The following is a 17,500-nucleotide window of genomic DNA, read 5'->3' as shown; positions in this document are numbered from 1 at the left end:
AAAAAAAAAAAAACGAACCATCAAAAGAAAGAAAGAAAGAAAGAGCAGAAAGAAAGAAAGAAGAGAAAGAGAAAGAGAAAGCCTTATTTTTTCGCTCGCAAGACACAGCAGACAAGCAGGCACCAAATCAAAAGAACGGGCAGTGACAATGGTACTTCCGAAGCAAGACAATGCATCCACAGACCGAAAGTGAAGTAAATGAATATTGTCAAAGATGGTTATTATGCATGACCATCACTCCTGTTCAGTCTGACGGTTGCTGATCCTGGTTCATCATTTGTTCACCATTTGTTCATCATTGAGAGTGAGGGATAGACGGGGGGGGGGGGGGGGGTGAAAAAGGGAGGATAGTGAGGGATGTAGTAGGGAGGAAGAGAAGGAAACGGAGAGAGGAGAGAGAGAGAGAGAGAGAGAGAGAGAGAGAGAGAGAGAGAGAGAGAGAGAGAGAGAGAGAGAGAGAGAGAGAGAGAGAGAGAGAGAGAGAGAGAGGAGAAGGAGGGAGGGGAAAAGAGACAGAAAAGGAGGAGGGAAGAAGAGAGGTAGCAGGAAGGGAGGGAGAGAGAGAGACGCACAGATAAAAGAAGAGGGCGGGAGGGAGGTAGAGGAGGAAGGAGAGAGGAGAGAGGAAGACTAAGAGGGAAGAAAAGATGGTGGGAAGGGAAGAGTTCAAGGGAATGTTAGAGCGAGGAGAAGGAGTAAGAGTAGGAGTAGAAGTAGGAGTAGGAGTAGGAGGAGGAGGAGGAGGAGGAGGAGGAGGAGGAAGAGGGGGAAGAGGAAGAGGAGGTGGAGGAGGAGGAGGAGGAGGAGGAGGAGGAGGAGGAGGAGGAGAAGGAGGGGGAGTAGGAGGAGGAGGAAGAGGAAGAGGAGTAGGAGGAGGAGTAGGAGGAGGAGGAGGAAGAGGAGGAGGAGGACGACGACGACGAGGAGGAGGAGGAGGAGGAGGAGGAGGAGGAGGAGGAGAAGGAGGAGGAGGAGGAGGAAGAGGAGGAGGAGGAGGAGAAGGAGGAGGAGGAGGAGCAGACACTCCGAGGAAGAACTCGAAAAATCCATTACAGTTACTGAGACTACAAAGGCCAAAAAGAACGAGGCATAGCAACTTGTGGGGCAGAAGGAAGGAAAGAAGGAAGGGGGAGTGAGGGAGGGACCTTGTGGAAGGGCAGGGAAGGGGTGAAGAACTGTGGGGACGAATGGGGGAGAGGGATAGTAGGTAGGAGGGAAAGGGGGGAAGAGGGGAAGGGGGGACAGAGGTGGGGAGAGGGAGCTTGGAAGGAGGAGGGAGAGGGAGGAGGGGAATGGGAGAAGGAGATGGGGGAGAGACGCTGGGGGAGAAACTAGCAAGGAAGGGGAAAAAAAGGGAGTGGCGGGGGTAAGACGGGCAAAGGTCATTGGGTAAGTGAGAAGAGAAGAAAGGCAAGCTGACAATAGGGAAAGGGAGAGATGGGGAGGAGGTTGGAAGGAAGGGGAGAAGAGAGGAACGGGGAAGGAAGAAAAAGGGCAAATAATGAAGTGGGTAAAAGCGGGAGGAGGCAAGGAAAAGAGAGGGAAGGAGGGAACAGGAAGGGTAATAAACAGAGAGAGGGACCGTACACGGAAGGAGACAGGCCAGGGAGAAGAGGAGTCAGAGGGGAAAGGGGGCAAATAGGTAAATGATAAAAGAGGAAAAGGGGGAGAGGGGAAAAGAGGGGAGAAGGAGGGACGTAGAGGAAGGGAGGGAGGGAACTTCGTCTCTCTTCCGGGCCTCCAAACCCGCTGTTAGGCTTATAACGGTTTTGTAAACTTACTCATCTGTTAACTAAATGGGTAGTATAAAAAGGTACAAAAAAAGTAAATAAAACTTTCCTCGGAGGCCTCGGCTTGTGTAAAGCTATAATTCTATACATGAAAAGAAAAGGCTAAAAGGAATTTTCACTTGAAGGGAAATTCTTTAGAGCTATTAAATCATGGACAAACTTTCGTGTCTACTTTAAGGAGAAAGTATATAGATTTTTCCTTTTCTTTATAAAGTGCGAAGATTGGAGATTGGGATTTCCACTCTCTTCGTTTTCTCATTAAAAGACAGACAGAAAGAGAAAAAGAGAAAAAAAAAAAAATCTCAGAAACACTATTCCGAAAGTTTAAGAAGATTTAAGACTTAAGTAAAAAAAAAAAAAAAAAAAAAAAAAAAAAAAAACGAAAAAAAGAGAAAAACTTCCAAAACACGACAACCAATAAAAACTTTTCGTCTATTTTTGAAGGAACTCATAAGTTTCTTGCTGCGGGAACATCAAGCCAACACATCATAACTGCAGGCTGGTCGGACGTGCATGACACCACTGCATGACACTGCTGCACGACGGCACTGCATGATATCAACACATGGCACAAGACGCATGACCCTTCAAAGTATCACACACCAATTCGAGATTCAGTGTAGGATGGAATGTATCTCTAAGAGTACAAATATTTGTGTTATTTTTCTTACATCTTCCCTTCCAACTTTCTTTCTCTTTCCACTACTCTCTCCTGTTTTTCTTCCCTTCCCCTCCTCTCCCTCCCTTTTCCTTTCCGTTTTTTCCCCTTTCTCCTGTTCCTTTCTCCTTTCCCATCCCCTCTATCTCTTACTTCTCACCCCCCCCTCTCTCTTTCTTTCTCCTCTCTCACTCTTCTCCCTTCTCCCTTCCCCCTCTCTCTCCCTCTCCTCCCTTCCCTCCTCCCTCTCTCCTTCCTTCCCCTCCCCTCCCCTCCCCTTTCTCTCCTCCCTTCTCCTCTCCCTCTCCCCTTTCCTTCTCCCCATTTCTTTCTCTCATCCTTCTCTCCCTCTGTCCTTCTCTCATATCCTCTCTCCCTCTCCCTCCCCCCCCCCCCTTTTCACATACTTATCTAATAACGTACGGCATACTTCTCCTATGGATGGCCGTGAGTGAGTTCGTTATACTACTTTTCTTCCTTTTTGAAAAGAGATCCTCAACTTGGGTCCTTAGAAAACTTTTCATAAAATCGTTATTCAAAAGTTATGTGAACTCAGACTCCGTTATTTATTTATTTACTTTTTTTTGGTATAATGATTTGTATTGATAATGATTCACGTTAATGAAATGACTTCAGGAAATATATAGATTTTGGGCTGGTTGCTTCTCCTCGTATTCAAAAGATAGTATATGATATTCCGTTATTGATATACAATTAGAGGGAGAATGAAAGCGAAAAAAAAATAAAACAAAAAGAAATACTATATAACAGAAAAACAAAATCTAATTGCAAGAGCAAAGCAAAAACAAACACATAAACAGACTGTAATAATGTTCTCCCTTGAGTAACATTACCTTCCCCGTATTCAAATTGTGCCATTAATCTCCAACTAAAACGGTAACGAATTGTAACCCCTAAAATACTATTAACGTGATTACGCATAAAACTTAATTACACACAAACAAACATAATAACACATCCAAAAATAAACCTTGACAGCTATAAATTGAATATCAGACAGGAATCAATAATCTCATCTCATCTTTAACTGTTGTTTCTTTTCTGTGTGACTCGGAAAGTGAGCGTCATTTGACTGGAACTGAGAGAGGAGGAGGAGAGGGAGAGGGAGGGAGAGGGAGAGGGTGAGGTAGTGAAAGGGAAAGGAGGAGGGAGAGGGAGAGATGGAGAGAGGGAGAGGAAGAGGTTGATGGAGAGAGAGAGAGGGAGAGAGAGAGAGAGAGAGAGAGAGAGAGAGAGAGAGAGAGAGAGAGAGAGAGAGAGAGAGAGAGAGAGAGAGAGAGAGAGAGAGAGAGAGAGAGAGAAAGAGAGAGAAAGAGAGAGAAAGAGAGAGAGAGAGAGAGAGAGAGAGAGAGAGAGAGAGAGAGAGAGAGAGAGAGAGAGAGAGAGAGAGAGAGAGAGAGAGAAAGAGAGAGAGAGAGAGAGAGAGAGAGAGTGAGAGAGCGAAAAATAAAGATAGACTGAAAATCAACAGCTCTACAACCCTTTCACCAACACACTGTAACCCCCCCCCCCCCCACACACACACATACTGTAATCACCCCACACTTAGGTGATTCTTCGGGTCAGTAGAGATTCGCAGAGATAAATCCTGAATTCTGAGAGTTGAGTCAACATCATCCAAGTTCCTTTTCTCTTACTCTTCAACCAAGAAAGAAAGAAACCAGAGGAAGAAGAAGAAGAAGAAAAAAAAATCGTATCGCTTCGCCGGTTGAAAAGATTTAACAATAACACCAAAAAGGTAAAAGGTTGGGGGAAAAGCGAAAGAGAGAATAGAGAGGCTAAAAAAAAAGGAAAGAAAAGAGAAAGGAAAACAAGAGAGAGACCAGAGGAAATTCACGTAACCGAAGGAATGGAATAGCTGTGACCCTGAAGAGTAGGATGTATCCCCAAGAGAAAGTGTCTTTAGAGGAAGTGAATATGGCTGTAATGAAGGAATATCCCGTGAGAGATGAAGGAGATATTGCGCGCAGGAGGAACGACAATGGAAGTGCAAGTATCGTTTTCACAAGGAGAGGAAGAAACAAAGTAAATGAAAATGGAAGAGGATGGGATGGGGGTTGGGGGGAGGGAAGGGGTGGGGGTGGGGGAGAAGGAGTGAGAGACAAAGGGAGGGAAAGAGAAAGGGAAGGAAGGAGGAAGAGAGGAAGGGAAGAGGATAGGAGTGAGAGACAGGGAATGGAGGGAGGGAGAAGGGGAGATATGAAGGGAAGGAAGGAGGGAGGGAAGGAAAGGGGAAGGAAAACGGGAGGGAGGGAGGAAGGGAGGGACGGTAGGAGGGAGGGAGGTAGGGTAAGAGGGAGGGAGGGAAAGAAAGAGAGAGAGCTAGAAAGAGAGACAGAGAAAGATACAAACAAACAGAGAGAAAACGCACAATGAAAAAAAAAAAAAAAACGAATCCCGAAAAAAAAGCTCACACGTAGTATCCCAAAACCTTCCCTCCCTCCGTCCCTACCCACTCCCCTATCCACTCACCTGCATAATCCTGAGTATAAGTGTCATCTCATTGAAGTTATACTCGAGTGAGAACTGAATCTGGCCGACATTCTCAGTAGGCTCGGAGGTGTCGATGTACATATCCACGAGGCTGAGGGATCGGTTCTGGAAAAACGCCATCTGCGGGAACAAAAGTGTGTTACCACCTGGCAGCCTCACTCCCTGGCCATGGCCCCCGACAGATGGGAAACATGGCCAGGTGGTTTAGGTTTTTATTATGGTAATAGTATTGTCTTTTGAGTTATAAAGATACAAGCTGATGTGAATGAGAGAGAGAGAGAAATATAATGTGATTTTTTTTTAAAACGTGTTTAGTGCTCGTGACGTCATAGATGCATGGTGACGTTACCTGAAAAGTGATGACGTCACACATGTTTGGTGAAAAAATACCAAACAGAAAAAGTGAAAGAGAGAAGTTATCTTATCTGCATGTTTCAAGGAGTATATATATATATATATATATATATATATATATATATATATATATATTCACATAGATATATGTGTGTGTATGTGTATGTATATATGTGGGTGGGTGTACGTACATATATATATATATATATATATATATATATATATATATATATTTATATATAATATATATACATATATACATATATATATGTATATATATAGTGTATATATATGTATATATATATATTTATATACACACATATACATACATATTTATACATACATACACACACACACACACACACACATATATATATATATATATATATATATATATATTCATATATTTGTGTGTGTGTAATTGCGAAAAAAACTATATGCACTGAGTGAAGCGACCATAGAGAAGAACTGCCGAGTGACTGTACTTACTCCGATCTCTGGTCAAAATCCACCGCTTTCTTACTCGTTCGAATCATATCACTAGACTTTCTCTGACTGCAAAGGTCACCCAACGCCCTGCTTTCCCAAGGGACTGACCTAGCGTGTCGTTTCTGCGTGGGGGCGGTTGGGGTGGGGGGGGGGTTGGGGGTAACGGTTGGGGGGGTTTCATAGTGTATTGTGTTAGATTTCCCCCCCCCTTTTATTATTCCCTCTGTTTCATCTACCTTTTGATCTTTTCTTTTACCACCCCCCCTCCTTCTATATATGTCTTATATTCTCTCTCCTCTCCGCGGTTGTCTACAGCCTATTGTCTTTTCCCTTTTAAATTCTCTCTTGGAAAAAAAAAAAAAAAAATCTCTTTCACTTCTCATTCTCTTCGTCACCCTTTGATATTCTACCTTTTTACGTTTATGCTTATTTCTGAAGAATCACATCCCTGTCCTATTTTCTCCCACTTAGCAATGTTTTCCTTTTACATTCCTATTCGCATCTTTTCTCTCACTTTCCTATGTCCTTTCATTCTTTTCAAATCCTGATGTTTATTACAGGTTTCATTTTATTCTTATTTTCTCTATTCCCAAATTATTCTATCTGAAGTTAGTCCTAAACTTCATGTTATTCCTACAAAGTTTTCCTAGCTTGGTACATCCACTTTTATCTTGTTTACATTATATAATCTCAATAGGCAATGTTCTACAAGTCAACATCGCATGAAATATGCAACGACGAACTTACATTGTTCAATTCGTTACTAAGGTTTATTTGCTAGCTTTTAAAATAAGTGCTCTTTCTAAGTGTATTAAGTGTATTACTAATTAGACTACCTACTCACTTTTGTTATTTAAGTATACTAAGTATATATATGTGTTTAGATTCTAAACTACTGCCTATTATACTAAAGATTTAGTAACATGGGGCTGTGGGTAATTTATATTTCATAAACTTTAAAACCATATTCATTGCAGACCTTATGCATTAAAAAAAAGTTGGATGAATTTACAAAACTGTGGCATTTTGAAAATCTAGCACAGAATGTTCCACAAATAAAAGATTCATGGAATACCAACACTGAAACAGGTGCATTATAAACAGTTATAGAAATCTGCAAATATTCAAAGCAAAAAATATCCATGAGGAACACAGTACGAGCAGTCCACTGAGATGATCTTAGATGCCGATACAGCTGCACAGGTCAAGGCACAGAGTTACTATGTAAATATACGATGCACGTGTAAATAATACATGTAAAATGGCATAAGTAAGATGACACAGGTAGATGACACAGCTAAGTGACACAATGAGTCAAATGATTTGAAAATAAATTACTTAGAAGACAGGCACTATCAACATTATTCCACATTGATGATAACAGGTAATGATAATAATGGTAGTAACAGTAATAGTATTGGTGGCAGTAGTAATACTGATTATCAGATGACACACACTGATCATAACCTTGCATCGTGCATGCCGCCATGGTTCCCTAACACTCAAGTAACGTGGATCTTGTCCATGCAAGGGAAAGAGGGAGGGGGTGGGGAAGGGAGGAGGAGTTAGAGAGATAAAAAGGAAAGACATAATTTTTTTTTTTTTAAAGAAATAGAAAAGCTAAATTATTTAAAGGGAGATAAAAGGAGGCAAGGAAGAGGAGAATTTAGATATTTAAAAAAAACAGAAGTAGAAAGGGGGGAAAGAGGAACGAGAGATTCCCTGAAACGCAGTAAACAAAGTCGAAGGCGAACACGAAAAAAAAAAAAAAAAAAAAAAAAAAAAAAACAGAAGTACAGAAAAGAAGATTCGGAATAAAAAGCAGAAAAGTAATTTTAATACAAGAAACAGGGAGAGCAAAAAAGGAACCAAGGATACGGAAGAGGAATAGAAGAGAGGTGGGAGAAGGCGACGACGAAGGCCACGGAGGGACAATAATGCGAGGGAGGGAAGGGAGGTCCTAGACAAAGGACAGCGCCACGAGAGAGCGCTGCCATCTTCTGCGTGCAAACGAGTAAACGAGTTGTAGGTAAGAACACTGGGGATTTTCATTCCTTATCATCATCATTGTATTGTTATTATTATTATTATTATTATTATTATTATTATTATTATTATTATTATTATTATCATTATTATTATTATTGTTGTTATTATTATTATTATTATTATTATTATTATTATTATTATCATTATTATTATCTCGTTTGCTAGTTAGTGTCTCAGGATTCTCGTTAGATTAAGAGATTTACTTTAAGAACGTATCTGACAGACACACGACAATTTTTTTTTTTTAGGATGTATGATGAAAGCGAGTCATTTGGAGACTCAGGAAAGTTCAGGATTCATGGAACTGCATCAAAGGGTTTTGTGAGTTCCTGAAGGATGCGGGGTATAAATGATAAGACTTGTAGGTGAATGAGGTAGGGATTAAGAGACAAGTGTATGTCTGTATGTCTGAAATAACAACAAACCAGCTTATGTCCAGTTAGGGTCTTAGAGGAAAGACCGTTGGTTAGAAGAAAGTGAGAGGAGAGAAGAGATGAGAAGATAGAAGAAAAGAGAAGAGGATTAGGGAAAGAAGAGAGGAGAGGGGAAAGAGAAGAGGGAAGAGGAGGGAATCGAGAGGAGAAAGGAAAGGGAAGAATGAAGAGAAGAGAATCGAGGGGCAGAGGGAGGGAAGGAAGAGGGATACATAGATAGATAGAAGAAAGAGAGAGAAGAGACAGAGAGAGAGAGAGAGAGAGAGAGAGAGAGAGAGAGAGAGAGAGAGAGAGAGAGAGAGAGAGAGAGAGAGAGAGAGAGAGAGAGAGAGAGAGAGAGAGAGAGAGAGAGAGAGGACGAAAAGAGTGATAAAACGAGGGATCGCAATAACTAAAGAGCGAGAGAACGAGAGAGCGAAAGAAAGCGAGCGAGCGAGCGAGCGAGCGGGAGAGAGAGAGAGAGAGAGAGAGAGAGAGAGAGAGAGAGAGAGAGAGAGAGAGAGAGAGAGAGAGAGAGAGAGAGAGAGAGAGAGAGATAAATAGATAAAAAGATAGATAGATAGATAGATAGATAGATAGATAGATAGAGAGAGAGAGAGCGAGCGAGCGAGATAACACATCCATCTACAAGTGGACGCTATCTCGACAGGAAGGAACAGCAGCTTAATGGGACTCCCGGAAGGTCATTTCAGCGCGGACGAACTCCCAGGGCGCGGCACAGATTCCCGTAGGACCTCCTGCCGAGGATGATTTAGGGATGAAGATGAGGACGAGGAGAGAGGGAGGAGTAGGAGTCCGAGAAGATTGAGGAGGCGGAGACAGGATTGGAACAGGACACCAAATTAGGACAAAGGGATGGCTGAAAATGAGCGAGTCGCATGAAAGGGACACATCAAGGGAGGACACTGTATAGATTTCAGATACAAGGGACGCCACTTCGGGTTTGCTCGCACTTAAGTCGGAAGATCCCGACGACCGCGCTTGCAAGGATTGACTGGACTTGGAAGCAGACAGACATACAGAAAGACTGACATAAATGTATGTAGATATATATAAATATGTATATATATATATATATATACATATATATATATATATATATATATATATATATATATAAAGAGAGAAAGAGAAACAGAGAGAGATAGACAGATAGATAGATAGATAGATAGATAGATAGATAGATAAATAGATAGATAGATAGAGAGAGAGAGAGAGAGAGAGGATGCAAGACAAAAAGAGAGAAAGATAGAAAAAGAGACAGGGAATAAAAGAAATAGACTTACAGATAAACAGACAAACAGAATGAAAGAGAGAGAAAACAAAACAAAATGAGAAAGAGAGAGAAAGACAGAGAAAGAGGAAGAGAGAGAGAGAGAAGGATAGAGAAAGAGAAAGAGAGACAGAAGTAGTCAGACAATGGAACAACAAAATAAAAGTAAAAACAAAGGGACACATTCACTCACTCCTATTAAGCGTAAGAGACCAATTTGGCAAAATTGAAGACCAAGGAACACCTCACGGGAATATAAAGACTCATTAAGATGACTAATTAATGTAAATTCCAGGCGATTAAAAAGGGAGGAATTATTGTGACGAAAAGGAAGAATGAGAGAGAGGAAAGATCAAAGTGAAAGAGAGTGGAAAAGTGGATGAGACGAAGTGGAGGAAAGTTTTAGGGGATGAAAGTTGACCTAAAGTTCGGTCTTTTTTTTGAGAGTGTAGGATACGGGGTTGATTTATGTGGCGAAAAAGGCTTTTTTTTTTTTAAAGGAGAAAAGAGTTTAAGAGAAATTAAAAGGTGATGTGATAAAAAGATGTGATGAGGGATTTAAGGAAATTATTTAAGGTAGTTAAGGAAAGAGGGGTTTTAGAATTCCAACAAAGGGAGGATTTAAGTGACAGAAACAGGAGGAGGGGACCTAAAAGAGACAAGAAAAAGGGAAAGTTAAAGTAGACAAGAAAGAGTGTTTTAAGAAGTATATGATGAACGATTTATAAGAGAAGAAAAATCATGAACGATTTTCAAAGAGATATCTATAATGGGTGTTTCAAGGAGACAAGTGGTTATTTAAGGGACAAACACCCAGTTTATTCTAAGAGAGAACAAAAAAATGATAAAAAAAGAGAGGAGAAGGAGACGATAAAAGGGCACAAGAGACAAAGGACAACAAGGAGAGGGAACAACATAAGGAATAATGACAAACACGTTCAAGATATTTAGATAACTATAACGTTATTTATATTCTTAATTACATAATTTAATGGTGAGGGGAAACAAGTTAGATTACGTCGAGAAAGTGTCTACGTCACGTTACCACAACAAACTACCAAACACATAAATAGCTTCGATAAAAGATATAGCAAGAAAAAATAGCAATTAAGATGATTCATTATTCCAAAAGTGACTCAGAGGGGGGGGAGGTAGGGGGGGAAGGGGAGGGGGGGAGTGCATGAGGTGAAATCCGAAAGATTTTAATAAAGTTTCAAATTCTTGGGAGGGGTGGGGGGGGGGGGGGGGGTAAGGGGTTAGGGCTCATTTTCGCGTCCTCAGCTGCTGTAAATCGGCATTGCAATCGTATTACATATAACGTTACGTAGTGCTGTGATTTGAACGGAACGCCTTGAGATGCCTCCCCGGTAGTGGCGATGACGCAAAGTGAACGACGCAAAACCACAAGCAACGCCGCGCCATCACCCAGCTCCAAGCGAGGTGCATCAAGCGAGGGAGACTTATAAGGTAAACATTATGCAAGCTCGTTGTGACGCCGCGGAAACAGATTGCGGGCAAGCTGTCACGCGCGCCAGGGCCGAGTTGCAACTACGCGCGTTACAGAAGGGAAGCGGCCGCCTCGACGCGCTGGCTTTCCTGACCTTTCTCGGGTAATAAAGGAGGGACCTTGCCTGAAGCCTCACAACAGTGTCTACACGCGTTGTGTCTCCCACGCGAAACGGGTCTCTCTCTCTCTCTCTCTCTCTCTCTCTCTCTCTCTCTCTCTCTCTCTCTCTCTCTCTCTCTCTCTCTCTCTCTCTCTCTCTCTCGCACAGCCTCTTGTAGGTGTGTGAGAGGAGCATTTCTCTCGAGCTCTTATCTTTTCTTTCTTTATTTCTTCATTTCTCTCTCTGTTTCTTCACCTCTCTTTCTCTCTCTCTCTCTCTCTCTCTCTCTCTCTCTCTCTCTCTCTCTCTCTCTCTCTCTCTCTCTCTCTCTCTCTTTCTCTCTCTCTCTCTCTCTCCCTCTCTCTCTCTTTCTCTCTCTCTCTCTCTCTCTCTCTCTCTCTCTCTCTCTCTCTCTCTCTCTTTCTCTCTCTCTCTCTCTCTCTCTCTCTCTCCCTCTCTCTCTCTCTCTCTCTCTCTCTCTCTCTCTCTCTCTCTCTCTCTCTCTCTCTCTCTTTCTCTCTTTCTTCCTCTCTCTCTCTCTCTCTCTCTCTCTCTCTCTCTCTCTCTCTCTCTCTCTCTCTCTCTCTCTCTCTCTCTTTCTCTCTCCCTCTCTCTCTCATTCTTTCTCATTCTCTCTCCCTATCTCGCTCTTTTCATTCTTTCTCATTCTCTCTCCCTATCTCGCTCTTTTCTTTCTCTCTCTTTTCCCCCTCCTCTTTCTCTCTTCTCTCTTTCTTTTTTCTGCTCCTCTCTTCTCGGTTTTCTCGGAAAAAAACGAGTTAACACAGCATGAACTTTGCTCTTCATCGATTTATTTCCCCCGTTTATTTTTTCAAGGTCACATGAATTAACAATCCTCTTTAAGAAATGATTCGATAATGTTGCAGAGGACTGTCTTCATTGCAGATTGTCCTCCTGATGAAAACCTAATCAGAAAAAAAAGTATGTGAGTATCTATATGTACATGTATTTTCTCTCTCTCTTTTATTTTCATAATCGTTATTACAATATTATCATAATCTTCTTAAAAAAAATACATAAGTGAAAAAAGGCATTAAGTACAATCGCCTTAGGCTGGCTTAACGCAAATCAAGCAACTGTGTTTGGTGTTTGTCTCTCTCTTTTTTATCACCTTCGTTGTGGATAACAAGGCTGGTTTAGCGATAAGAGCAGATCAGGGCGGTCAGGGTGAGAGCTTGGCCCTGACTAAATGCTACTGTACTTGTGGGCCGTTGAATCCAGGTTCTGAGGGGGGGTAGGGGAGGGAGGCTGTTTACATCCGGGTACTGGGTGTGTTTCTCTCTCTTTTTTTTTGTTTAACTGGTGCGTTCGAGAATGCTGAATAGCTGAATCCATTTTTTTTTTTTTAAAGGGAAAGGGTTGGAAATATACAAGTAATCATTTACTGTGTGTGGTTTTTTTTCACTCTCAGAATTGATATACAAAATGGCTTTGATGTATGAAATCTTTAGTTAAATCGCCACATGGAAATGTCATTTCCACGATGATCATTTGTATATTTCCGGTCATATAAAATCTACCTTTTACAGTATTCGCATTTCTGAAAGGTGGTGGGTGTTGGTGTCAAAGTGCTGCCAGACAAGAGGTGCGGGCCTTGGTCAAACTAGCAATACGTATGCACGGCTACAATATTCACTACATTGCCTTGAAAAAAATCTATTCTACAACTAGGTTAGTACTGTAATCATAAATACGCACGGTACCAACTCAAGAATTATGAAATCAGACTGGCTAAAGTCAGACCATCTACGAGCTGTAGCTTTCAGCGCCATGATGCATACGTAGCTACGAAACCAAAGTTGTTTAGTCTAGGGAGTGTCAAAGTAAAAAATGTTGGGAAATAACAAACAATGTAAAAATGTGAAAATAAATTCGAGCTGTATACAAGTGGGTGGCGGGGCCCGCCCCCGGTAACTTACTGTTGTTGGACACGACGGGAAGAAGTCAAGGGTAAGAAAAACAAGAGATTAGCACCATCTCCACAGTAACCTAAACATGGCCAGCTACTCGGCCTGGGAACACACCCACCATCAACAACAAAAACATTATGCCAAGTGTGGTAATAGGAAAAAAATATATATATATAGTTTAAAAAAACAACACAAAAAATGAACCTGTCAGCAGTCTAACTTACGATAGCGTTCCTATGATGTCTACACCACTATTGGTATACAAATCTTATTATAAGCATAACACTATACTCTTCTTCATACACTGTGAAGTCAGAAGGGAAAAATAAAAAAATAAAATTGCCTAGAGCGAAAAAATGATCTTGAGATTGGACTCTGAGTAGCAGTATTACTGACAGATGTTGAAGAAAGTAGAGACTAGACTAACAGAGACTAACACACACACACACACAGTAACACAAGACCTATGGCATTGCGTATGGCAGGTCTGGGGTTTGGGAGGTTGGAAGCAACTGTAAGGCTGGCCCAGTGTTGTTACAAGTGCCACCCGGTTATGCCAACAACCATGTCATTAGAGGAGCCGCTATGTAGACATACAACGGAACATGAGGCCATTCTTGTGCCGGCCCATGGGACACGCCTATATTCATGACAAAACAACATCATTCTAAACAGTATCTGACACCGACTACATTCTGAACACTGAGAAGCATCACACTAATATAAGCTAAGGTTTGGATAATGACAAAGAGGTTCACGCTCAGTACTGTAACGAATCACACAGATAACCTCACACTTGTTACTCGAGGCGTGGCAAAGGTTGACAGATGGTTGAAGCATCCACGGGTGACGACTACGGTACCCCCTATCCACCCCACCCCCACCCATCAGGGCGAGGGGGGAGGAAAGGCGGGATGAAGATGTAACAACACACGGCAGACATTTACCAACACTCAAGCACCGTGAAAACATCAGGCTCATGACGTCACACTGTACGGGTGGCCCACACGCGTTGACGTCGACCTCGTGTGACCTCGGGTGACCCCGGAGACTCTCTCTGGCTCTTCTCTGGTGTCTGGCTGACGGCTGGGACTCAAATCCACACTCCAGTACTCTAACTTTGGCTCTGGGCACTTCCATTCACTCTGTACCTGGGTCTCACTACACATGTGCCTGGAAACCCTGTCAGTCGCTACCCTTAAACCCACTCTTTTACTTATTCTTCTAAAAATAACTTATCATAACACACTTTCAAGAATATCAAAAGGAAACTAATGCTCTGTCCACACGGCAGTAATACCATCCACCCTGAATTCTCGTTAGCACACTGGCCAGCACTACAACCTCATACTCAGAATTACAGGCTCATAATCAGGGCAACAACCTCATACTCAGGACTACAACCTCATACTCAGGGCTACAACCTCATACTCAGGACTACAACCTCATACTCAGGACTACAACCTCATACTCAGGGCTACAACCTCATACTCAGGGCTACAACCTCATACTCAGAACTACAACCTCATACTCAGGACTACAACCTCATACTCAGGACTACAACCTCATACTCAGGACTATAACCTCATACTCAGGGCTACAACCTCATACTCAGGGCTACAACCTCATACTCAAAACTACAACCTCATACTCAGGACTACAACCTCATACTCAGGACTACAACCTCATACTCAGGGCTACAACCTCATACTCAGGACTACAACATTATATGACCTCATATTCAGGACTATAACGTCATACTCAGGGCTACAACCTCAATATTCAGAACTACAACCTCATACTCAGGACTACAACCTCATACTCAGGGCTACAACCTCATACTCAGGACTACAACCTCATACTCAGGGCTACAACCTCATACTCAGGACTACAACCTTATACACCCTCATATTCAGGACTATAACGTCATACTTAGGGCTACAACCTCATACTCAGGACTACAACATCATACTTAGGACTACAACCTTATGCTCAGAGCTACAACCTCATATTCAGGACTACAACCTCATACTTAGGACTTCCACTTCATACTCAGGATTACAACCTCATACTCAGGGCTACAACCTCATACTCAGCACTTCAACCTCATGCCTGGCTTTCACTCCACCTGTGGTATTTTTTCTACTTCAACTATGGCAATCTCTCCACCTATGCTCACCAGTCCACCTTTCTCTCCACGCACGGTATTCAGCCATCCACTTATCTTTGCATCATGTGGAAATGTAACACATACCTTGCATTCCAGATTTCCACCTTCCCTATCACAGTTTGATCCGCAATTAGTGTTTGTTGCGATCTGAACTATTTGGAATCTACACATTCATCTCCCCCTCCCCCCTCTCAGACACATATTTTAATCATCAAGTCAGCAAATATCACAGATTAATTCTTGGTAAATCAGCGCCAATTTTTTTTTTTTGATTCTTTGTTTATCTTCTATTTCTCTCTCTCTCTCTCTCTCTCTCGATTTCTTACTTTCTTTCTCTCTCTCTCTCTCTCATTTTCTCTCTTTTTTCTTTCTATCTCTTCTCCTCTTTTTCTTTCTTTCTTTCTCTTTCTCTTTCATTCTCTCTCTCTCTCTCTCTCTCTCTCTCTCTCTCTCTCTCTCTCTCTCTCTCTCTCTCTCTCTCTCTCTCTCTCTCTCTCTCTCTTTCTACATCTATCTATCTTTTGTGTCACGCAAAGTCACCATCGCCTCTTGTATTACTTTACAACCGCTAACAAAAAAATATTTTACACGCCTCTCTCATGAAGTTATTAAAATTGTTTCTAGATTTATGTATTTACATAAAAAAGTTTAAAACCTCGAGAATTTCTCCTCCAAAGAAAAGAAAAATGAAATGGAAAAAAGAAAATCATCCAAGTTTCTCTTTCTTAAAACTTCTTTTCTTCGCGTTTCATTTAAATTGTCAAATGTCCCTTTCGTTTCTGTGTTCACGGGATACACGTTTCATCCTGGATTTACACGATTTCGACGCTGAACAAATGCACTGCACACGGCTAAATTTTTGTGAACATGAAGCAATTGATTTTCCATTGCAATTTTTTTCCCCTTTTTTTGCGATTTTCAAGATCCATAAACTGTACAAATTGGCTCAAAATCTGCACACTCTGCCTCTCTCTCTCTCTTTATTCATGTCTGTCTGTCTGTGTGTCTGTCTATCTATATATCTGTCTGTCCTTCTGTTTATCTGCCTGTTTGTCTGTCTGTCTCTGTGTATGTGCGTTTCTGTCTGTCTCTTCCTCTTTTTTTTAGGGACAGGCAGATGAGTGTATATATATATATATATATATATATATATATATATATATATATATATATTGATATTGATATGAGCGCGCGCGCGCGTGTGTATGTATGTGTTTGTGTTTATATATACATAGATGGATAGATAGATAGATAGATAGATAGATGGATGTATATATGTATATATATAATATAGCTAGCTAGCTAGATAAATATATGTATATATACATATATATATATACATATATATATATATATATATATATATATATATATATATATATATAGAGAGAGAGAGAGAGAGAGAGAGAGAGAGAGAGAGAGAAAGAGAGAGAGAGAGAAAGAGAGAGAAACAAAAGAGAAATAGAAAGAGAAAGAGATAGACAGATAGATAGATAGATAGATAGATAGATAGAAAGGTAGAGGGGGGGGGGGGTGAGTTTAAATAGAGAAAGAGAAAAGAAGAGCTAAAGAAAAACAAAAGAGAGAAAGAAAAAAAAAAAATCAAAGAGAGAAAGGCCCAAAGCGGAAGAGAGAGAGAGAACGAGCGAGAGTGCAGGGCCCGAGAGTGAGAGCGAGAGGCCGGAATCCCCGCGTAAACGTCGCTTTCCGAACGTTCACCTTTACAAGATAACTCAGCAACACGCCCCGTCACTGTAACCTCGAGTCTTCGTCTAAAATGCATGTGTCAACTTTTCCGACGTCGAGAGCGGCAACGGCAGTCTCGGTGCTCAGTTCTGGAGTGGTTTCCAGGGGGCGCCAGTTACATGACCCCAAATTATGATCAGGGATTAATGTTTCGTAACAAAAGGGGGCGTTATGCGTACGCTATGCATACACAGACACTTAAGCACATGCTCACATAAACACACACAAACACACACACACACACACACACAGATATAAATGTATGTATATAGTCCTATATGCACATATCTACACAAGATGCAAACACAGACATATTTACGTGCAAATGTACGTAACTTTTATATATAAGTATACGGTACATGTATTTCAAGAAAGGTTCTTTCTCCCCCCCCCCCCCTCTCGCTCCTCCCCACCTCTTATGGTAAAAGAAAAAAAAATAATCCATGAATATCCAACGAATCAAAGTTGAAATCATGGCCCGATGT

At 41.5% G+C, this 17,500-nt stretch overlaps 1 protein-coding gene across 1 annotated transcript in view; it reads right to left on the bottom strand.

Annotated features, from left to right (window-relative positions):
• Nucleotides 1–17,500, bottom strand: part of LOC125046435 (synaptotagmin-7-like) — a 563,604-nt gene that overhangs the window by 25,989 nt on the left and 520,115 nt on the right. The window contains exon 6 of the mRNA XM_047644211.1: nt 4,942–5,082. Coding sequence (XP_047500167.1) covers nt 4,942–5,082 — 141 coding nt within the window. The remainder of the gene's footprint in view (nt 1–4,941; nt 5,083–17,500) is intronic.

This window comes from Penaeus chinensis, chromosome 39, assembly GCF_019202785.1.
Source record: "Penaeus chinensis breed Huanghai No. 1 chromosome 39, ASM1920278v2, whole genome shotgun sequence".
Taxonomy (NCBI): Eukaryota; Metazoa; Arthropoda; class Malacostraca; order Decapoda; family Penaeidae; genus Penaeus; species Penaeus chinensis.
The sequence above is the reverse complement of the archived record's forward strand: the minus strand, read 5'-3'. Positions and strand labels throughout refer to the sequence as shown.